The sequence below is a fragment of the Neocloeon triangulifer genome, unplaced genomic scaffold (assembly GCF_031216515.1).
Source record: "Neocloeon triangulifer isolate White Clay Creek 2 clone unplaced genomic scaffold, ASM3121651v1 ptg000012l, whole genome shotgun sequence".
Taxonomy (NCBI): domain Eukaryota; kingdom Metazoa; phylum Arthropoda; class Insecta; order Ephemeroptera; family Baetidae; genus Neocloeon; species Neocloeon triangulifer.
This window is the reverse complement of record NW_026775554.1, coordinates 10,095,874-10,119,439: the sequence shown is the minus strand read 5'-3', so window position 1 is coordinate 10,119,439 and position 23,566 is coordinate 10,095,874. Positions and strand designations below refer to the sequence as shown.

Genomic DNA, 23,566 nt, shown 5'->3' with positions numbered 1-23,566 from the left:
TTAACATTTTTTATTTTTGTGCTATTTTGCTTAATTTTTTATTTAAAAAAATTAAAATAATAGATTTCCATTCCTCTTAAAATAAAAATAATAAATGTATGTGGACGAACAAATAACATAAATAATTTATTTGAAATTTTTTATTTTTTTATATAACAGCTCGGATTTGAGGAAGATAAATTTATAAAATAAACATTTACAATTTTGTATATATTACGTATTATTTTTTTTTTTAATATTTCATGGCGTATACTTGAAAAGCTAATGAACTGATGTATACGAATTATCTTTCCTCGTTGAGCAGTAGGAAAAATTGATAGTAAAAGGTGCTTTATAAAAGCTTTCCAGGCTACGCTGAACATTGAAAATTCCACCGCCTATCGCTGATTACAACTTGAGCCGCCCTTGATTGGTGCTTTCCCCTCCAAGGCCGCTCCGCTTGGCAGGCTCGGGCAGCCAACAGGTTCAGTCCAGACAAGCCTCCTTGGACATGCGAAGCAAAGCACTTAAGCAGCCTTAATCAGAAAGTTCAGAGTTGGACAAACACGATGTTGATTTTCGCAGCAGACCGCTCGGGTCACAGGTCACGTCGTCAGCAGTGACTCGCGAGAGAGCCATAAATTGGAAGGCGAATTAGGCCGGCGCCGAGACGAAAGAGCGGATCAGTCACCACCGCGTCAGCTGGTATGCATGCTTTTTATTCTTTGTTTTCCCAAAGCTCGAAAGTTTGTTTGAATTTCGGCGAGGAAAAGACGCGAGCTCGGCACATCCGCGACCACACGCAAGCAACCGGCATCGCACTTTTATATTTCCGCTGATTGGCGCTAATTAGCGAGTTGAACGTTCGGTTGTTTCGGTCTTTTTATGATTGTGCTTGGCGTGTTCGCGACTAGGCAGGTGCTGCTGCTGTCAGGTTTGCAAAACAATAGCCTCAAAATACATAATTCTCGCCAAAATTCCTCTCTTCTTTGACTATCCCAGCTCAATTTAATTTTCATAAAATTTTAGATATGCAGTTGATGTCGAAATCGGACCGTGGGAATTCGCCGAAATTTTCCTTCCTTTTGGGCGGTATGTGTATTCTTCGCATAACATTATTTGTATTTAGCCCGAAGCCAATCAATTGAGGGGCCCACGAAACTGCTCAGATCAGAACGGGTGCATTCCGCACTCCTCCATTTTCGGCAACCTCCTTTTCAATTCCGACAATAGCTTATTATTTCGCTTTTGCCATTTTCGTGCTGCTTTAATCAGTTCTCAATTAGAAAAGACGAGATTGAAAAATTATCAGAGCAGTATTGTAGCGGAAGTTAATTCATAAATTATGCATGAAGATCCTTTTTACTGGTGCGCGATTAACAGACTGGAACTATATTTGATTGAACCTTAAACTGATCGTTAGGGTTGAAGACAATACGCAGTATTTCTTTGAATCAATCAAGAGAGCAAATATTGACAAAGAAGATTGAGAAATTCGATCGTCGTCATTAATTCAGAGCTCAAAATTGTGATCGCAGAATTCAATTGAAAATAATACATAATACGAATATTCCTTTATTTTATTTTAAGGTTTCTCAATAAATGAAAAAAAAAATTAATATAAAAAATTTAATGAAAATTAACAAAATTCTTGTTTGTTAAAATAAAAATTGCGTTTAATATTAAAATATTTTATTTCTAGTGAATTTTGCAAATTTTAAATCTTATGGATAAATTTCTAATTGGTTTTCTAATTTCAGATGATTCTTGATGGAAGTGAGAGACGCCGGTTGCAAAGTCGTAGCAGATGTTGAGTCCGTCGTCAGGGGGCGACTGCCCCCAATGCACCTACGGGGCCGGTTGCCACTCGCAGGGCAGGCCGCGGCCGGTGCTGCACTTTCCGCCGCCACCGCCCAGCACACCCCGAAGAAACGACCCCTTCCTCCAGAGCGCTCCTCTCGCGCCCGCCAGGACGCACCCGCCTCCGCCGCCCCCGGTTGGGCATCCCCATGACTACTCTTACGTCTACAACTCGATGATGGAGCAGCACCAGCGACCCAGCCCCTCCAGCAGGTGATTTCGACGCCAGTCGTTGTTTGTTCTTCAAGAGAGTTCAACGTTGGAATTTATTGATTATTTTCTCAATTTGCATTCAAGCACGCACGCCACGTTGACGCAAATACGAAGCTTGTTTGCACTCAAGTTCAGCTGCTCCTTTTATTGCATTTTTTTTTGCTCCTAGACATAATACTTGAGGCTTTGACTTTAAACTGGAATTCTTTTAAGATATGACTGAGAATATTATATTTCAAATTTTAATTTTAAAACAGAAAGGTTTTTGTATTTCTGGTAAAATTTAACACAATCATAATTACTAAATTCAAATTAGTGTATTGAAATATTCACTAATCAGAAATCAGGCATGTTCTTGCCAGTTTTAATTTGCAGGGTTTCCTAATTGATGTATCATCAGGCAATTACTTCCCAAAAAATCATTCATACATTATAAAATTGCAACTTAACAAATTAACAACGTACTTACTTAGCATAAATATTCTTTTGAAATTATCATTTTTGTTGTTTGCTTAAACACATTGTTACAAATACAATAATTGTCAATTTTAGAGAACGATTTATTTAAAAAAAGGAAATTCATCCTTCAAATTTTTTTATTTAAATTTTTAGAGAAGGACAGCTTATTATATTTATTGTTAATTGCTTTCCTAAAAAAATTTGTAAAAATTTTATTTGCATTAAGAAATATCATGAAAATCTCGAAAATCTTAAACTATGAAGTATTTTGCAACAATCATTATTTATTATCCTGTGTCTAGAAAATTGAATTGCTTTGAATCTTCAGTTTAATTGATACAACAATATGGTTTTGCCTTTACATTCAATATCAAGATTTTTGAACTAAACTGGCTAAGCTATTATAGTTTCAATATTTCATTAGAAAATAATAATTATCACAATTTGATATTTAATTTCAAATTTAGGGTAATCTTAATAATTAAATTTAGGAATTTAAAAAAAAATGGTAATTAGTTTTATTAACATTTAATATCAAATTTTATCATAGAGCGTAAGGGTATTTCAAAAATTTTAATAATTAATTGATAATTTTCTTTTCTGACCCACAAATTTGAAATCAAAGCCTATGTAGGCAAATTAGCCAATTTGTAAACACGATGACTCACTCATATTCTCCACTCACGTGTGCGTAATCCTGTTTTCAGATCAGACAGGCAGAGGTACATCTCCACATATGGGGTGGAGGAGAACATATACGAGGAAATCAGCGAGGCGAGGGGTGCCTTTGAGAATCCTTACAGTTTTGAGGAGCGCTGCTCGCGGCCGATGCCAACCAGTGAGGAGGTGCGGCAGGTGCAGCGCGGCCACCAGTGGGTGCTGGGACAACTCGACCTAGCTATGGAGACCCTGCTCATGCCTGGGGATGTGCTTCCGGACGACGACCCCGGCCTGGACGCCGTGTGTCCCACCGATGACCTGCTCACCCCGGACTCTGGCTTTCAAAGTGGCTCTGGCTATGCTCTGGGCTGGAGGTCCAACGTGTCCCTTCCGCCACCCCGCAAGGAAAACAGTCCCCTGTTGCCTGGACACCGCAGGTCGCGCAGCCTCAAGCAGGGTTTGGGGCTGTTCAGCAAGAGGGGGTGGAAAATGACGGGACTGGCCAAAGTAGCAGCAGCTGGAATTGGTGAGTACCAATTTTTTTCTTTAATTCACAACAACACCCAAATTAGTAGCAAAAAATTAGCAGCTGCAAAATTATAATTTTAATCTTCAGTCCGCATTGAGCAAAGTAAAAGGCTTAGCATAATATCTGCAAAAGAGGCCATTGTTGGGTTTTGTTAAATATCACGTTTCACATAGGGGCAGAAATTTACGGTAGGAACTAATTTTATTAATATGTCGATCTTCATTTTGTAACTGATGTGTTTTTACACTTATTTATTTTAATACAAAATGTATTAAAATATTCTTGCGCCAGGGACAAAATTACATGGTGGCCAAAACGTACTTAGTGTCAAGATAAGGGTAAAAACCTCGAAACAAAAGATTCTGGCATAATAAAAATAAATTTTCATAAAAACTTACAAATATATTAATCTCAATCAAACAGAGCTTTTTGTTATTTTCAAAACAAAATAAAATGATAAATTAAATCCACCTCACAGTGTTAGCTTTAAATATCAAAAATGCTTTTTTTTAATTATATAGTTTAATTATTTAAAATTCAGAGTAGAAGGACCATTTAAAGTGATCATTGAGGTCAAAATTTTCTTTGAATTTCCGCTGATAAATTTAATTGCCTTTCGAAGCCTAAAGAAGCTGATAAGCAAAAGAAAACGTTTAACTCTCTCAATGGCCAAGCACTGTCCATCATCCATGGAACTTCTCTGCCAGTACCATATAATTTTTGGGGTTTAACAGTTATCTCTGATAGCTCCAGTGCACATACTAATCATGCCTCAATTTACTTAAATATTCCCACAAAATGTTGAGAGTGCACTTTACAGTTTCAAAAAAAATTCCGCCGGAGCATCAGACAAATGAAATTCTTTCAAATGTTGCAATTTTGCATGCAGAGCAGACCGGATTTGCGCTATTGCATTCTTATTGCACCGATTGCACCTGCGTGCATATGAAATTCCAACTAACTGGCTAGCAAGGGGGATCATAAATGCAGGTGAATTTTATGGCGAAGCGTTTGATTGCACTATTATAAAAAAAAATTCAAAATGCATTGTTTCGAGTAAAATCGGTTCTCTCAAAGAAAAACGTTGGCATATAATCGTGATAAACTGACCATTTTTTTAAAGTAAATGCGCAGGTAAAAGTTAGATTTTGATCATAATAAATTATAAAATGACAGTGCTGAAATGAGAGAATTTTTTTTTTGTCAGAAAATTATATAAAAAGCATTGATTTAAAAAAAAATTAATTCAAAGTTACGCAGCAGATCTTGACGGCTTCCTTAGTAACTGATATTCGAATATTAACTTGCCAGAGTCACATCACACGTCACTCTCCCGTGAACATGGAAAAAATAACTACTCCCGTCGACGCACGATTTTTAATTGAGTCTCACGCGCTTATTTAAATCAAATGTAAATTATACTCTCTGACACCGCTAGACCATTTCATGGATATGCAGCAACCATGAAAAAGTGCGTTAATTTTTATAAGGAAATGAAAAATGAATAAAAAAGACTAGAAACAGCCAGAATCTAAAATTAAAATTTCGTGAAAAATTGAAACCGGGCAAACCTTGTTGCAAGGATTTTTCATGAAATCCACCTCGAGTGTTACCATTCAATTTATTGTAGTTCTATTATAAAAAAAATAATTTATTAATTTAAAGATATTATACACTCCTTCAATTTCTTGAATTATAGGATAATGCTTATTATTGCTTGTAATTTGAGAAAATATCCCTTTAATCACTCTTTTTTTCTAAGTTTTTAACCCAAGTAATTAATATTTTCCCACGTTTTATTGCAAAATAATCTCCACCCGCATCATGTGTATCAATTACCACACACAGAGGGGGGAACCAACATTGAGCATTCATCAAAAGTAATTGATGAAATTTCACAAAGTTCATATCGTCAATTTAGTATTACAAGAAAATTATGTTATACAAATTTTGCATAAGGTTTCTATTTAATAAGTTTTCTTTTTATAATTATACACAATTTTGCATGGAGCTTTTTTAATACTGGAAACGTTATTAAGAATTTAGGTTTTATCACAATTTTTTTAATGGTGCAGCTTTTTGTTAAAGATAAATTTTTAAATATTCAACGAAGCCAAATTAAACGCCGGTCGCGCACAAGGCAGGCACATTATTTTTGGAGAAAGAGTGCGCGGGCGGAAGGCAATTATCATGGAGCACGCTCGGCTATCTAGCCTCTACCATCTGGCCGTGCAGTGCACCCCGCACACTATCTGGGCCTGCACGGTCTGGCAACAGCTCACAGGAAGAGAGACGAGGGTGTCCTATGTGCCTTCAGGTACCTCCGAAGTGGAGGAGGAGAGGAAGGCAGGCTGGAACCAGACGGCGACGAATTCGCTCTCTCACCTGCTGGTTTGTTTTGTCTGCACGACGCATGCGTGGTGGCGGCGGCGGCGGCCTCGGCAGCAGCGAGCCAGTGTTTGTGTGGTCTCCGAGGAGGCTGGTGAGTGGAGAGTGATGTGCCTGCCCGCGTGAATTGGAATAATTACCATTGAAGAAAGAAAACTGGCGGCCACGGCGGACAACGCGCCAGGGGTGCTGGACCTGCTGTTCGGACCCCCGGTGCTCCTCAGACGCAGCAAACGCAAAAAGATCGTCAAGAGTTTGGAGGTGGAGGTGCAAAACTTGCTCAACAATCAGCAGCAACAGTCGAGCAGCTCTCCGCAGACGACGGCGCTCACCAGCATCGTGCAGGGGTGCAAGGAGGGCACCGCCACCATCGAGGAGGATGACCACAACAACGTCATCCTCATCAGATGTAAGCGGCAAAAATTTCAGTGCTCGCCCACGGTTGGGGTTTCCCTTGGCAATTTGGCTTTGGACGGCGTCCAAAGTTATCGCTAAAGATCTAGGGAATTTTTTTAAGCATTGCGAAGATGCTGTGCGGGTGGAATGTTTTAACTAGAGCTATTTGCGTCGCCAGATTCTCGGTAGGTTTAAAATTCTGAAAAGTTAAAATCAGCATTCGAGGATGGATTATTCATGCTCTTAAATTTAGAGCATTATTTATTGCTACAAGGAAAATAACAACAAAAAATTAATAAATAAATAAGTAAACGGACAAACTAATTGAATAATTACACAAAATTATATGATATAGAAAAAGACAGGAGAAGAATTATAAAAAAAAACTTAGTTCTTTTATTTGCCTTTGTAAAAAAATATGAATTAAGTTAAAAATCTTACTAATTGTTAAGTAAGTTTTGTTTAAAAAAAAAAATTTGGCACGTTTGAATCCTTAGTTTTAATTTTAACTTTAGGGGATTTAATACTAAAAATATGACGAATAAAAAAATAAAAAAGCTCCTACTAATTCCTCACTTGACACCTACGGGCGCTTTAAATCATCTAGATGGATGATTAAATAATTAATTGGAGTACCAGGAAAATTTAGGCACCACACAATTTATCGCACATTTTTCCCTGTGCGCTCCTCTCCCTCTCAGGAAGTCGATTAAATATTTGTTCCAAAGTTCAACAATGAGGGAAAGTGCTGCAAAATGAAGCAAAGAAGGACGTTTCTTTGTTTTAAATTTTCGTTTGTCGTCTTTTTTACACGCCCGAGTGAATTTTTAATGCACATGACTGGATTTGCGCGGATTATAAACGTGCAAATAAAAGTGCAAGGATGAGAAACCGCACTGTCTGAAATCGAAAGAGCTTTTTATCCATTGGTCGGTCGATGAACCTAATCATTAAACTCCCTTTTGATATGAAGAAGCAGCATTCAACACGTTCCTGGTTCCTCCCTCCACTAAAAAATTTTTCAATAGCCGAGAAAGACGCACACCTGATTTACCCTGTTGAAATTTTTTGTCGGCCGAGTTTTCTCTTTGATGACCGGTGCGTTATATTTTACTGCTCGTTTTTGTTCGCCCTCCTGGCCAGGGGTGTAAATCAGCTTCCAAGAAGACGCGTCTCTCCCGACCGTACGGCACCTGACGGGAGAGGGGCTCCTCGCGCATTCAGGTGAAATACAATACACGGCCATTGGTTGCTGGGCCCTCTTAGCTTTGTTCATTTATATGCCGCTGCTGCAGCCAGCATCCGATGCAACGCTGTAAAATCTGGCGGATCTGCAGCAAAATGATCAAACTTTTCCGTCCTCGGACAACAAACACTGACGTCGCGTGCTCGGAAGTGAAATTTTTGCGATTTCGGTCTCATTGTCAGGTGCACGGGTAACAGTACGGTGGAATGACGATGTGTGTCGCATTAGCATTGTTTTATTTATTTTTTATCGTAAAGCACAACGCGGTGCAAAGCGAGCAAGGCTGAATTCTTGTGACGGCGGCGCAGACGATAATAGGATAAACAACCCCCCGCTGATTATTTTCACAATTAAGCCTGAAAACTATTACGCCGTTGGTTTGTGATCGATATTAAACCGGAGAATGATATAAAAAAATTTAATTTCTACCTATTTTACTAATCATTATTAAAATAATTTTGAAGAAGAAAAAAAATACAAATTTGGCCATATTAGGTTGTGAGCTTTATCAATAATTACATTTTTTTATATTTAAAATATATATATATATATTTTTTTTTTTAATTTTTGTGATGTAAACTGAGACAAATGTTAACATTTTTTTATTTTAGAATTAATACTGGCCTGGCAGGGCTTCTGTTAATATGGTAATTTTACTGGCCAACCTCTTTTCAAATGACAAAAAAACGTAGATTTTGCATACAAAGGCATACAGTGCTGGCCGATGATGTAACTCTATTTGGCCATTTGCAGCTCTCAGCAGCACGGAAAAGTGGCCATCAGAGCCGCACTCAATTTTGTCAGTGGGCAGCCGCAGTGAAACGCAACAATAGGCGATAATATCTTTTTGAAAGAGTGCACCGGTGCTGCCGTGCCGAATTTTCGATCCGCGCGGCATTCACTGTGATAAGTCAGGCCAAAAGCAGCCGGGTGATATGCATAAAAGCGGCCGAAAACGTGATGCACAGTGCCATTATAATTTAGTTATAGCAGCCGTCGGTGCAGGATAACCCTGACTCTGAGATGTGGCCGAACTAATGGCTGTCCTTGGTCGAGAGGCTCTAATAGATTTTGCATCAAAAACTGAAACCATCAGGCGCAAGTATTTTTAATATGAGAGCATCAAAGCGCGTCTATTAATTTAATTTTACTTCTAAGATGACTTATCAATTAACTCTGCATAAATATTTAAACTGCTTGTCTTGGGCTATTTTATTTTAGAATGTTTTTACAAAACAGTTTTTGAAGAATATTATATTGCAAAAAATTACAGTTTAGTTTTAATTCTAAAAAAAATAAAGTGAAAAATGAAACGCCTTTTTAAAGTTTAATTAATATTAAATGTATGTAGGAGATTAGCATGTAAATTATTATGTAAAATATTAAATACCCAGTATAAGCAAAAAATCAGGCACATCTTCTGTTCTTGTCTTGCTTCAAGTGCCAGAAATTAAGTCGTTGAGAATTTTGACGTCTGCAAAAGCATTGCCCGTCCTTTCATCCACACAATTATAGAAGATATTTTTGAGAGCTTGGCGTTGTGACTTGTAGATTCGGAACGATATTTTATTTGCCGTGATGAAACTAATGACTTGCACTTTGCTCACATGTGACGCATCCCTGTTCATCCCAAAAGCTGCCAGATAATGATGAAAACCTTGTTATTTCTTATTTCTCTTATACAGGATAGAAGAGATCAAAGTTTGCAAACTTTTACAAAAGTGATACAAAAGTAAAATTACGCAAATATTTTATTACCATGTAATATTTTTACAAAAACTTAAAATTAAAATTGCCTACAGTTTCACGGGGTTCTAAAATTTTTTATTTTTAATTATTATTTTGGTCACTTTTGAAACCCAAAATTTATACAATTCGCTATAAGCACCACAAAAAAAAACGCTTCTACAGTTTCAATATTTACTTGGGACTGACTTTGTTTCTGAACAGTGGAAGCAGACAAAAAATGTATTGAAGTAAGGACAAAGTAGGTCTGTTTTGACACGCATTTCTTGTCTACGCCGCAAACAAATCGTTAATTTTTTTTGTTCAAAGAGAATTTTTCTTTAAAGCCGACAACTTGTCAAATTTGGCAAAAGGAAAACTGGAAATCACCATGCTAAGCGGCTTAAATGACTCTGGCAATCGTTGTCATTGACAATCTGCCAACCTCGATTCGCAGCGAGGCTGAAATCTCTGGTCACTGTTTAGCCCGGACGGTTCGCCGGTGGTCACCAAAGAGCGCCGGCCGCGGTGCGCCTCAATATCGTGCTGCCTTCATCGGCGCTTTCTCCACTTAAAGTCCCCCTTCTCCGTCTGCACGGTGCGGCGGCGGAGAAATCCACAAGAATGTGTTCGCAAGTCTCCGCGGATTGGTTGGCAAAGTGCGGTGTCGTCGCGAGTCAGTCAGTCAGTTGGGCACAATCAGCGAATCGGTTAGTGAACGACGGCATGCTCGCATTGTTTGCCTAAACCAAAGTTGTTCCACCTGGAAGGTTTCACCCGCGAGCACCCCCTATGACCCGCAAAGCTGGACTGTCTACAGATCAGCACGTCAGGTATTTCCGAGTGATTTTTTTGTTTCTTCCGCACTGCCACCTCCGACGATACCAGCTGTGACGGCAACGATTTGTTTTTAAATTTATCCTCTTCGTGGGGATTTTTTTATTGAAATCAAGTGCGGTGTTTGCGCAGTAGTGAGTCAGATGCGGAGTGACGATAATTTGGGCGCGGAATTGTGCGGAGCGATGCCAGCAGAGAGTGGAGGCTCTTTAGGGAAAAGTTGGCTCGCGATTTTATGAGCAATAAAGCGACCTCATTTATTATCCCTGTGAAGTAATTTCAAATGAACCTGCACCTTAATTGGACATTTAAAACCAAATGAGCATGACCAGACCCAGGAATTTTTATATTCAAAGGAGTAGAACCAAAATTCAAAGAAAGAAAATATTGATATATCTTGCAGTGTTTCGGTGAAGACTTTTGCAATCTTTTTATCTTGGAGAATTAAGTGGAGGGCAAACGGGCGTTTTCCGTTTAATTAACTGCTCAGATAAGGATCGGTAAATAAATTAATTCTTTTTTTTTTATCAAAGACAACGCATTAAAAAATTATGAAAATATTAAAAATGGGAAATTCGGAGCAAATAAAATTATTGCACAATATAATTTTGCCTTGTTGTGTTTGCGCGCGCTTGTGTGCGTGGGTGCTGGTGGAGGGCGCGCGTGGAGCTTGCGGGATGAGATCATCTGCGCTCTCGCATCACAACACGGGATCATCTAGCTGGCTCAGCAGCTGCCTTTTCTGCATTCATTCAGCCCCCGTCCCGTATGGACTAATTCTAGACAGCCTCCCATTAAAAGCGAATACCGCTCGTGCGTTCTGGAGACTGCGACTCCCTATCCGACGACGGTATAACATAGATTAAACAGCTGCTTCAAATTAGGTGCGTGCTGTGCGGGTGCGTGAATGCGCCCTCTTTCTCTGTCGCTTGGCTTTTCTCAGATAATATTGCATTACAAGAGTGTGCCATATAATCTTCATGGGGAAAGAATTTGAAAAAATTTATAAATAGACGAAATGCACGGGAAAAAGCGCGGCGGGGAGTTGCTTGTATGTATGTGGAATTTTATCACGCAGCAATATATGTCTCACTTTTATGTCTTCTCGCAAGCTAAAGTTGTGTGGAGATGGTGCAAAAGTTCCTTGAGGAAAACTCGATATATCATTAAGCAAATATCCAGATTCTGTGCGTGTTTCATGAAAAAGAATGTTGTTGATTACAAACATAGATAATTGTTAGGCCTAGGTAAACAATGACAGATGCTTCCATGACAAGGGCTATTCAGGTTTAACATGGGAAACTTGTCTTATAACAACTTGAATAAATAAATAAATATAAATAAAAAAAAGCTTTTCATAACATCTGAAAATAATCTTTTGCTAATTTAAAGGCAACGTTCAATTTTAATTGGTTTTAGAGGAATAAATATTTATATTTTCAATATTTAAATTTTTTATGATTTTTTTTAAATAAAAAAGTTCTATTTTCCTGAATTAATTTATTTAAATCCTTATAAGGAAGAGGCACTGATATAATATGCTATTCCAGGAACTTTAAAAAAGATACATTAAAAATTTCCTTGTCTGCTTTTTTGATTAAATTAACGATTAACAATAAAAAATTATCCTATATGAAGAAAATCAATGAAATGTGATAAAAGTCTTTTGGGAATTTTGAATTTTGTTCTCCTTATTAAAAATGTCATTCTTGGCATCGCAGGGAAGTTTACAAAGGGTTAACCGCGCGCACTTTAATAGACTTTGGCGTGAAATTAATTTGCTTACTCCATATTATGCCGCTAAAAAGTTCAGTCAGTTGATAATAACAAGCAAGGCTCAGCTGGCGCCACGTTGCTAATGGACAAACAGCCCGGCCAGTGCGGTGTGCCGTGGAAAAGTTGGTTAGAAATAAATTTCATGAGCGTGCGGCGCCAGAAACCTATTTTTTATTCTCGGCTTGCACATAAAAGCGTGCGTCAATAACAACGACGCCACCGCTTTTGGGTTTACTTTCACAACGCGCGTCTTGCTGTACTCATATTAACGCGTTTTCAGATGCCTCTCAGGTTCAGATTCAGAAATGCAGTTAATTACGGCCGAGAGAGTACGAAAGAAAAATGCGGCGGCGAGAGAGCCGGCCGGACGGACGCGCTGCAGCATCCGAATAAAAAACACAATGCCGCCGCGCGAGATTAAAAGGTGCCCTAATTATCCATGATTCGCCTCGGGGATGAGTGATGAGGTTAAACCTCTCTTTGCCGTCATATTAATACACCCAATGTTTTTACGGTTTTATTATAATATCCGTTTAGAAAAATTTCTCAGGCGTGCTATCAAAAATTAATTTTTCAAAACCTGACCACCTATTAAGAAAATGTGCCTGGAATATTTCGAAGAATATTATTTTACTCTGATGGGATATTCTTTGTGTTCCAATGCACGTCGCCGCGACTGCGAGCAGCCGTCCGCGAAGTGCATAATGAAACGCCAAACACCGAGAAATTACTCGCGCCCGCGATGACTCATGCTTCGTGCAGCTGAAAATAATATTTCCACTTGCAAACATACGCGATTCGCAAATGCTCTCACGTCAGCTGCCCATGCGCACAACTCGCCGTCGTCCTCACCCATCCACCTTGCTCGAAGGATGTACAGACTGATGTACTTTTAATAAATATGCAAATCCCTCTGCTTGGAAGGTGGAAAGCTCATTACAAGGCGCATACGGACTCAGCAATTTAATTTATGCAGTTTCCAGTGGCACTGCTCGGAGCCCCAAGCAGTTTATGCTAATTGAAAATTTTGAAATTCTACCTTTAATAAAATTGTCAATTGCTCTTATCTTAAGAATATAAAATTTTAGTTCAAAAACATTAAACAAAAATATGGAATAAAAATTAAAAACCGTTTAATTTGTAAAAATTTTTAATTTTCGTCACGACCACTAAAAAATCCTCTTGTATTTTTATGTGTAATAATCTGCCTGAATTATTATACCTTTCTCTTTAGCTTGTATATTTCAAATATGAATACAAGGCTCTTTTTGCTGCAAACTTTGAATTTGGGGCGAGCAAGAGATGAAATCTATGAACCTTTACAGAAACAGCTGTTCGAATCTAATAAATAAATGGCCCAAATTGTAATACACCTTGCAATTACTGGCATATAAATCAATAATGAGACCTGGTCAAGCCGTACACTTTTACACCAAGTTGTGTCCAGTCGAGGCCAAGGCTGAACAACCGCTTCGGGCCGTTTGTTGTTGGACATACGCTAAACGCATTCTGGCCGAAAGTAAAAACTGTTTTGCACACCCGTGGCGGGAGGCACATGCACATCAGCCGCGTTTTCTCTCACGCCGAGCGATAAATTGCGCCGCGTACAAACAAAACCTCTTTTGCGCTATACCAATAGCTGATAGGTGTGGGCACCTCTCCCTTTCAATTGTGCACCGCTAATCTGCAATGGTAAAAAGCAGCGACGAGCAAGAAAGAAAAAAAAAGTAAAATTATTCATCCGGTGACGCCACGTGACCATATCCGCCGTTGCACCCACTCCCTTTGCTTTGTTCCTGGCTTTAAAATCAATCCAACAAAAACGGAAGTTCTTTTGAAAAGCCTGAAGTGTAAAAATCAACCCTGCAAATTTCAAAATTAAAATAAATTAACGTTACAATAGACAGAGAAAACAAATTTCTTTCGTCAAAACTTTTAGAACTCTTGTGGTATTTATTAATTATGGTTTCCTCAAGGATCAGTTTTAAAATAAATAAATAAACCTTTCAATTATTCTAAGGTCTAAGGGACCTTTAAGATTTTGCTTGAACAAGGTTTTAGCGGCGGTGTTGCAATATGCTAATGTTATTATTGTACGGCGCGTCATCTCATTGTGTTTGAAAACGGAGGCGATAGTAAATAATTGCCTTTGTCCAGCACTTGTAACATTCTCGGATTTGCACTGGCAGCGAAAAGCCTGCTCGCTAATGAGCCGTGCTCATGTGCCCTTGTCCTCCCGCGCACAAACTGCACCACTCAACACAGCACTCCGCTCGTCAGTCCTTAAGAAATTAAAAAAAAATGGCGTGCTGTCGAGAGAGCTCAAACCCGCGCGCCTATTTTTCTCCGGCAACCCATTGTTCACGATTGTCGTTCAGGGGAGCGAGAGAAAAATCGGAGATGGACCTACCGCCGAAAACTCAGGGTTGCTCCTACCTGCGTAGGGCTAAGGGACAATGGGCGAGGTCGAGTTGAAAAACACAATCCCCTTTTGCTCGGCTGCCTACCTCTTGAGAGGTGATTTATGTGCTTCATAATATACCTGATGCCTGCGACGCAGCAAAGATAGAGCTAGAGCTGCACACAAGTGTCAATGCTACGCGTCTGTCCCATTTTTCCCAGAAGCTTTTTTCTCTCGTTTTTGAGCTAATGAGGGCCGGTCGACAAAAACCAAACTGCCTCTGGAGGAAATAAGGAAACACGAAGCGTTCAAGAGTGCGTTTAGTTGTCGTGTTCCACTAATTGATCTAAATCAGTCGTCGTACTTGCAGTCAGCCGGGGAGCGTGAGGGAAAAGAGCATTTTTACACGTTTTGGGCCACATCAGTCTTTTTTAGAACGGAGGGTCCCCCGAGATTTTAAAACTGTCAACAAAAATCCGCATGAGTATTCTATTCATAAGCTAAAGTTGAAATTGAAGAAAAAAAAGCAAAGTGGCTTACCAGGATCAAAGATGGTCATTAGAAATCAGGTGAAACTCATCACCACTTTCCTATTTTTGTTTTTGTTCTCAGGTTAGACCTAAAACTGCCCTTTTGATTCGCTTTGTTTTAATCTTGCTGCGGTTGTTAGTTATGACACGTGATGTCCTCTTACTCAGTAATAACTCATAAGTTCCGTTGCATCAGGCAGTATTTACAAATAACTTGCTTTCCTTCGCGACTAGAGCTGCGACCATTGAAGTACTTTTTAATGATGAAATGCAATCAAGCGCGAAAGCTTGTCTCTCAAAAAGGAATAATAACGGCTTTGTGGCCAGCACACACACGTTGAGTCCATTACTGGAGCGTGGTATAACAATGCGCTCCCATTATGAAAAGTTCCATTTCATTTTCGCGGCACCTTCTGACAAAATAAATGTATCTGTCCCGATGAAGAATTTTAACGAACAGAACAGATGTTTCCAATTTTTCTTTAACAGACTATTATAAATTAAATTATATTCGGATCAAAAAATGGAATTTATAAAAATCGAAAGTTTCAATACGCGCACGTGCTCATTCATCCAGCTCGGACGGTGCGTTGGAATTGTAGCAAGTGCAATGATCGAACACAAAAATGTGTTCGGCACCTGTGCTTTCACTATTTATATGCATTTATATATGCGTCTGCTTATGTGAATATATATTATGTTTAAACATTGGCGTGGCCTTGGCTGATTGTCAGTCTGTTTCGCCGGGCTGTTAAAATTGTGTGCAAAATGTGCAGCATCATTGCTCGCAAGCTATGGTGAGCGGAAGAAAAAAATAATGGAACGGCGCGGCGCTCCTTTAATGAATCGCGCCGCGCCATAAGTCCGCAGTCATCACCCTTAACTTCCCTGAAAATAGAATGACAACATCAAACAGACCTTCGCGGTAGTTGGCTTTGAAAAAAGAGCGTAGCAAACGCCGCAGAGCGCTCAATTTGCACGTAGACTTTAATTTTTATATAAATAAATTAAATTATCAGCGCCATTTCCAAGCAAATATGTACAAAAACTTTTTATTTGCCATTTATATTTCTCTCAATTTTTATTTCTATTTTTCATCTGAAAATATTATTTTAATTAAATTTCTATATTTTATTGAAGCGCTTCTTTTAAATGTGAGCTGATATTATTTAATGAATGAAACAACCAAATGAATCAGACTCTATTTCAAACATTTTGACGTCACTATACATTAGATTAAAATTTGAAAGACGCAGATCTCTCTGTGTGATGTGGGAGTAGAACAAATATTTTCTCCGCGGCTGCATTGTGCTGTTTCTCTTTCTGTGTGAGCGAGAGGCTTTTAATTAGAAAAGAAGCCGCAGCCTAAAAGGGTTGCTGCGGGAGTGCGCTGCGTTTTGATCAACTCACTGTACGAGAACCAAGGTCGAACGCAGCAGAATCTCTTTCTCGATCGCACAAGTATACGAACAACAAACGATATGGCACATGGCGCTCTCACAACAAGCATATGGCCCGTACGTGAAGTCTTGAGTAAACATCAGCAAACGTCGGCCTGCCCGTCGTTCATAATTACTTGCAGCAGCCACCACGTGATGCGCGTGGGGCGTTCGCTGCCATTGTTGATCGCTTCCAAATACATACATACATAAGAAGTACTGTACACACAGCCAGCAGACATGACACACAAATATAATTTTGCCGAGGTCGCCGAAATTAGCATGCAGCTCGCCCGCCGCGAACGCTTCCGCCAAACGTTAGCTATTTTCATTGCACTTCATCTCTCTCTTAAAAATTCAAAAAGGCCAGCAGATGCTCCCCTGCATCGCTTTTGGTCAATTCCGGCTTCTTTCGCCGAACGTGTGAGTCATCAAGTTCCACTATTGCAATTATCACAGCATCCGCAGACGATCCGCTGCTTGACGCATTTTTGTGGTTTGGCTGTGGTTAATTGCGGCGAAGCAGTTAAATGTCGCTTGCGGTCGTTTCAATTTTCTTTGGTTGAAATACGACTTAGAAATTGAATCCCAATGCAAAAATTCGCAAAATTTTTATTTTTGTGGCTTTTGAAAGTAAAAAATACGTCGCAAGAAAAAATATCTATCAAATTTTTTAGGGGAACATTTCAAATCCAGCATTCTCTGCCAGCTTAACTTTTCTCTAAAGAAATACAAAACTTAACATTTTTAGCTTTCCATCCATCTAAACTCTGTATAAGTCAACAGAAAGTACTGCCATTAAAGAAGTTCCTAACAAATTATCTCATGCACTTAAATTAAAATTTAATAGCGCAGCCAAGGTGGATGTCATTAAAAAGTTTTAGTTTATCATAATTTGAAACTTATTTTGAAGAAGATTTATTTTTACACTAAACATTAGTGAAAAATCCTATTTAATATATTACAACCTTTCACCTTTCAAAGTTACATTTTGACGTTGTAAAGGATGCTCAAGACTTCAAAAGGAGAAAGCTGGGCTATTGTATTAGCTCGTATTTTACGCTGTAAAATGTGATGAAATAATTATTTGAATCCGGAAGATTTGGGTTAAAAATCTCATCATTTCCTATTTATAAAATTAAGAATTGATCAATTTTCCACGTTTTTAAAATTTGAGTATGAAAAATACTAATACTATTTTACCTTCAAAGCATTTGTAATCAATCAAATAGAAATATGCTTTTTTTTTGGAACTACCAGTCAAAATATTTTTGGAAATAGTGATATGATATGTAAATAAAAATAAAATATGCTAATGTGGCTCCCATTTAGCGATCGTCGCAGTAAACTAAAGTAGAAAAGTTCACTTGAACCGGCCTCGGAAGCAGCGGTCAGAGGTCAAGGGTCAATTGTCTGCTCAATTTCGTCCCTCTCCCCGTGCACGTGACCGCGGCCACCAAAGTTATAACACCGACCGTCTCTCTCTCCTGTTGCAGATGAGCCTCATGCTCACTCGGGCTCGTGGGATGACTCGGCCCGCCTGTGCACCACTGGTGTCGTCGATTCGGCAGGCCCCGTTGCTGCGACCAACCCCGTCCTGCGCCAAGGCAGTTCCGAGGAGAGTTGGGGCTCGGCCGCGTCAGACGTTTCCTCTGGTGATGAGAGCGAGCAGAGCACCAAGGCGCCAAGCAGTCGCGGCAGCTTCGTCGCTAGCACCAAGTGAGCATATCAATTTTTTCCCTGCATCGCTGCTCCAGTTTCAAATTTCATTATCTATAGCTCATTAGGGAACTAAAAGCAGGATAAAGAGCAGTTTTGTTTCCAGTCTCTTTTTAAAATTAAAACTTTTATGAACATTAAATAATAAGAAGCAAATATTTAATGATATGCAAAATTTTTAAAAATGGTAAAATTTAATTCAATTTTTCTGAATGTAGTATTTCTTTTTTTAAATTAAAAATACTTCTACCTTAATAAATGAAAAATAATTCAATATTTTAGTACAAATATTTTAAATAATATTTAAATATTTAAGGCAAAACTTCTTTGAAATTATTTCAGCCGAAGTAATGGAAACATCATCAACAAAGCGTTGACTCTGTGTGAAAAGTGGCGAGACCCTCGGTCGAGTGGTCGCAGCACCTCGTCTGAAACCCTGGCCGCGTCAACGTGCACGCTGCCCGCCTCGGAGACGAGTCAGGCCGACTCGGGGGCCAGTCGGCTCTCGCGGTGGTTCTCTATCCGCAGGGGTAACCAGTATGACCTGGACCGGCTGCAGGCATCGGCCGCGGCCAAAATGCCTCAGCTGCCCGAGGAGGAGGAAGGAGGCGCCGGCGGCTTCACTTTTCCAAGGCGAATGCAGCCGCCCACTTTACCCACCCTTCCGCCCGGCCTCAGCAGCGAACAGGTCAAACGAAGACACATTGTGGCAGCAATTGTTCACAGTGAGAACTCTTACATGGCCACGCTGCAGAGACTTGTCAATGTTAGTATTGAAATATCGATTTGTGCTCGCTTTGAATAGGAAAATTCCATAAAAAAATTTGTTACTTTTTATGCAATAACACTTGAGTTTTTATTTTACTTTTTTGAGGAATTCCTTGAAAAATATTTTTTTAAATATTTTTTTTTTTTAAATTGAAAATGGGAGATTGAACACTTCATGTTTATTTTAGGACTTTAAAAAGCCCCTGGAAGAAAGCAGTCCTACTATTTTGAGCGCCAGCAAAATCAGCGTGCTCTTCTTCAAAATTCCGGAAATTCTTCAGTGCCACAACCTTTTTCGAGTCGCCCTTGCAGACGCTGTAAAAAACTGGGACAGAGATGAGAAGCTTGGAGACGTTTTTGTTGCCTCGTTTTCAAAGACGGTGGTGCTTGACGCCTACAGCGACTTCATCAACAACTTCTCAATAGCTATGGACTTGGCCAAACAGGAATCGAGACGCAAATCGGCCCTGGCTGATTTTCTCAAAGCAAGTTTTTTTGCAAATTTTAAAGTCAAAATTTTAACACATAAATTTGTAGGTTAAACAAATCAGCTCACATGACCGACTGTCCTTCTTTGGTTTGATGGTCAAGCCCGTCCAGCGTTTCCCCCAGTTCATACTCTTCCTGCAGGTTGGATTAATTTTCTTTTTGTGTTTAGTCAGCGCTGAGCATCCTTTTACTTTCAGGACTTACTGAAACACACTCCTCACGGCCATCACGATAGGATGTCGCTTCAGTTGGCTCTCACGCAACTCGAGTCATTAGCTGAGATGTTAAACGAACGCAAAAGGGAAGCTGAGCAGTTCCAGGCTTTCCGAGAAATGCTTCGACACGTCAGCTCAAAGTTTTCAGTACGCCCCCTGTCTGACAGCAACCGCTACCTATTGCGAGAGGACAATGTGACGCAACTGGAGTTCAACCAAGCTGGCCTTATAACCAAATCGAAGAGCAGACGCCTGCTGCTGCTCAACGACTTGCTGGTTTGTGTGTCTGTGGCACCAAAATCGGCCGACGACTTCAACAGCACGGAAAGACTGAGCCTCAAGTGGACCTACCCTGTCACTGATGTTGAAGTGCAGGACACAAGCACCTCTCTCACCCTGAGCAGGATGCTCACTGCCAGCCTTAATCGCGGAGGAAGTCTCAGGTAACTTATTTTAGCTGGAACAAAAATTAAACTTATTTGTTGTTTTTATATTTTGCTTTTTCAATGAACCGACTGTAAAAAATTTGATTGAAGGTCTGATCGAAGTAGTAGCAGTGGTAGAGGGTCAGGAGGAGTGGAAAACTTGTGTCAGGAGATGAACGACTTAATGCACGACTATGAGGCTGTCAGTCGGATTGCAGAAATCACCAACAGCCTCAAAGGCAACTACAAAGGACTGACTGTGGAGGGTTGCAGGCAAATTCTGGATGGCATTCAGACTTTGATCCAGCAGAAGGACGACGAAATATCGTGGGTCGACTCGTGTTGCATGCAGTTGACCATCAAGACCAAGCCAGGCAAGGAGGAGCAGTTCACATTCCAGACTGAAAACCCTAACATTAAGAAAGAGTGGAGTACAGGTTAGAAAACTAAAAGTCCGCTCTTTAAAATTTTTACTCATTTTTTTTTTTAATTTTAGAACTGAGGTTAGCTCAGCTGGCGCTAGATCCAAATAACTCAGCTGCTTGGGATATCCCTGAGCAGGAGAGAAGGCCTTCTACCAAAATGCCGTTGTTTGTCAAGGCCATTCCAGTCACAAAATCACAGCATCAAACTGAGGTATACTTTTGTGGTAAGTCCATTAGATCGAAATTAAATTTTTACTATGAATCAGGTGAGCTGTGGGTGTTTTTACACGGTGACAATAATGAAGCCAACAAGACGGCCTAGGCCACAAAGTTACCTGTGGATTTGTACAACGGATGGAGTGTCAAGCTACATTACGGTTTATCTGCAACAGCAGGCTGGACTTCGGGAACTCAGCTGTTTGCATCTAGTCGAGACAAAAGTGGCAGCCATGGAATTTGTTCCGGGTATTTCACAGGGTAGTGGACTCTCAGTGGACAGCGTTTGGCTTGGCACAGAGAGTGGAAGGTAAACGAGGCTGCCAGTCTTGAAACTTTTGTTTTAAACTGAATTTTTCTCTTCCAGAATCCTCATATATGCGGCTCAAGAGCCAGAAAGGCAGACAGAACTTGGAGATTGCTTCGGAGTAGCTGCAGTCCAGCAAATCCGCTACCATTGTGATCAGACTTTTGTCGCTCTTGCAAACGGGACAGTTCTTATGTACAGGCGCGGTTCGAACGGTGAATGGTGTTTGAGTGAGCCCCAAAGCCTGTTGCTTGGAACGGAGCCGGTCAGTGTACTGCTGCCCATCAACATCTGCATGTATGTGGCTTGCGCAAAGAAGGTGTGGGTCATCAACTCGCTTAATGGAGACATGCAGGTGAGATCATCTAATCGGCAATTATGAAATTTTTCAATTGTTTCCACGCATAAAATACACTGGCAGAAGTTTAGAATTTATTATTAATAGATTTAAATCAGGCCTGTAATGAATTCTAATTAGGTTGCGATGTTTATATTGGCCAATACTCAATTATTCTTTTCAACAGCATAAATTTAAAATACGGGAAGAATCAAATTTATAAGGTTCAGATTAAAAGATAAGCAGGCAATTAAATTGAAGTAGAATTAAGAAAATGCTGAAATTTACAAGCAACCTTATGTATCATTACTTTTTTTTATCACTAAAGCTGTTAGACTATACCAAAGTCATCAATAGCTTTTGTTTAAAAAAAATTATCTAAAAAATTTGTTTAATTTTGTCTCCAGAAAAGCTTCAGTGTACAACATGACCTCGGTGGCAACGTCAGTATGATGGCTCACTCTGGCATAGGCCTTTGGATCTCCCACAAAAATTCGTCCACCATCTGCCTTTACCACACAGAAACCTTCAAGCACCTGCAAGACATCAACGTTGCCTCGTACGTAACTCGAGGCCTCTCGGCTCACCACCTCAGTCCGAAAAGTGTCCATGTCACCGCCTTGCTGGCCTCCAAAGGGCTGCTATGGGTGGGCACCAACGTTGGTGTCTGTCTCACCATCCCTCTGCCCCGACTGGAAGGTGTGCCCATCATCAGTGGGCGGGCAAACATTTCTCACCATGCGCACTTTGGCCCCGTCACCTTTTTGCTAGCCCTCCAACTCCGCACCCCAACGGAAACCAGAACAGCCACCGTCCAGCCGTCCCTGAGCAGCTGCTCCTCCAGCGCCAGTTCGGATTCCGGGGAGCGCGGCCGCTTGGAGAAGCAACTCTCTGAAGGTGCCCTGCCTGCCCAGCCCGTTCCGAAGCTGAAACACCAACTCAGCAGTCCAGTGGTCATCCGCAGAAGGGTGCTAAGAGAGGACCCAAGCCGTCGGGCGTCTAAAACCCTGCCCAGGGGCGCCTTCTCAGGGCTGAACACAAGTCAGGACTGTGATGTCTACGGCCTCTATGGAGAACTGATGAACATTCGGGACTACGAAGAGGAATCGCCGTCCAAGACGGCTGTTGACTTTGAGGCGGCCATTAGGAAAAGCGGCAGCGACCCTGAGTTGGCCGCCATTCCTAGGAAGGTGAGCACGCTGGACCGGAGACTCAGGATTAACAGCAGCCGCCCAAGATCCCTCGACTTGTCCAACTGGTCTGTTGACTCAAGGTCATCTTCTCTGTACACATCTTCAGGGTCTGAAGACAGTGTCCAGGTGCCCAGCATGTTAGTGGCGTCCAACACCAAACTGGCCTCGTCCACTCCAGTGGCTGCGAGTGCGGAAGGTCCCAAGGCGGTTGCCGACACCCCAAGAACGGTGTTGACCCTGACTGGTGGTCGAGGCTACGTCAACTGTCGTCGACCTGAAAAGGGAGGCAAAGTGGCCAACGTGGCCGAGGCCAACAGCAGGGATGCACACATGGTGCTGTGGGAGACAAAGTTGTGATAGAGAAAAGTTTAAAAGTGGATTATTGCTCGCCGGTGCTCACTCAAGAATCCTCCAAACGGAGCTGTTCTGCTGTTTTACTCTTGATATTACCACTGCTATTTATTTCTCAGCACGGGGGAGCCCCCGACAAGAATCAAGTGAGCAGTAGTTCATATTTGTGTACTATGCATTTATCAAAAGTGTGAACTTTTGCTAAAGAAATCTTTGTTGTGCGCATATATAATTATGATACTGCTTTGAAAGTGAGCAGAAAATGTTGTTCCATTGTCTTGTATTTTATTAAAGCAAAAATTAGCTAAGCTCGTAAAGCAGCATTAGAAAAATTGACATAAATATTTTGCTTTTTATTTTTTGACCTAAGATATACATCAAATTAATTACTTAAGATTTATATTGTATTATCATACTATCCCTATTAATTTGAACGCTTAAAATTGCAGAAATGGATTACTTTATAAAATATTGAATAATAGAGATCTCCTTCCTCCCTACATAATTATTTACATAATAATAAATAGTGCAATAATGATAATATAATAATATGTATAATATTTCACATTTTTTACTCATAATTGAAGCAAGACTTGCAAAAACAACAGCAAAATAATTTATTAATTCTTTAGCCTAACGATTTATCATCAGAACCCCCAAGTCTCCCCCCAACCCTACCGCCT

The 23,566-nt window shown here is 40.2% G+C and overlaps 1 protein-coding gene across 2 annotated transcripts; it reads left to right on the top strand.

The window, feature by feature from the left end:
* The first annotated feature begins 455 nt into the window (after nucleotides 1-455).
* On the top strand, nucleotides 456-23,225 carry LOC132196662 (rho guanine nucleotide exchange factor 10-like protein). Of its 2 annotated transcripts, XM_059619456.1 has the most exons (14): nucleotides 456-684; nucleotides 1,009-1,071; nucleotides 1,740-2,052; nucleotides 3,219-3,697; nucleotides 17,935-18,157; nucleotides 18,500-18,923; nucleotides 19,114-19,410; nucleotides 19,463-19,555; nucleotides 19,612-20,072; nucleotides 20,166-20,491; nucleotides 20,551-20,690; nucleotides 20,746-21,005; nucleotides 21,063-21,357; nucleotides 21,747-23,225. In XM_059619456.1, exons 3-14 carry the CDS (start codon nucleotides 1,787-1,789, stop codon nucleotides 22,887-22,889), a joined length of 4,407 nt encoding a protein of 1,468 aa, XP_059475439.1. In that variant the 5' UTR covers nucleotides 456-684; nucleotides 1,009-1,071; nucleotides 1,740-1,786; the 3' UTR covers nucleotides 22,890-23,225. The 2 variants fall into 2 exon arrangements, with proteins under 2 accessions (XP_059475439.1, XP_059475440.1); XM_059619457.1 differs by lacking the exon at nucleotides 1,009-1,071.
* Nucleotides 23,226-23,566: the final 341 nt, after the last annotated feature.

Bases quoted from the DNA above. Each gene is read 5' to 3' on its own strand.
- LOC132196662 (XM_059619457.1), top strand. From the start codon at position 1,787: ATGTTGAGTCCGTCGTCAGGGGGCGACTGCCCCCAATGCACCTACGGG. The intron at 2,053-3,218 runs GTGATTTCGACG...TCCTGTTTTCAG, and splicing joins CGACCCAGCCCCTCCAGCAG to ATCAGACAGGCAGAGGTACA. The intron at 21,358-21,746 runs GTGAGATCATCT...TTTTGTCTCCAG, and splicing joins CGCTTAATGGAGACATGCAG to AAAAGCTTCAGTGTACAACA.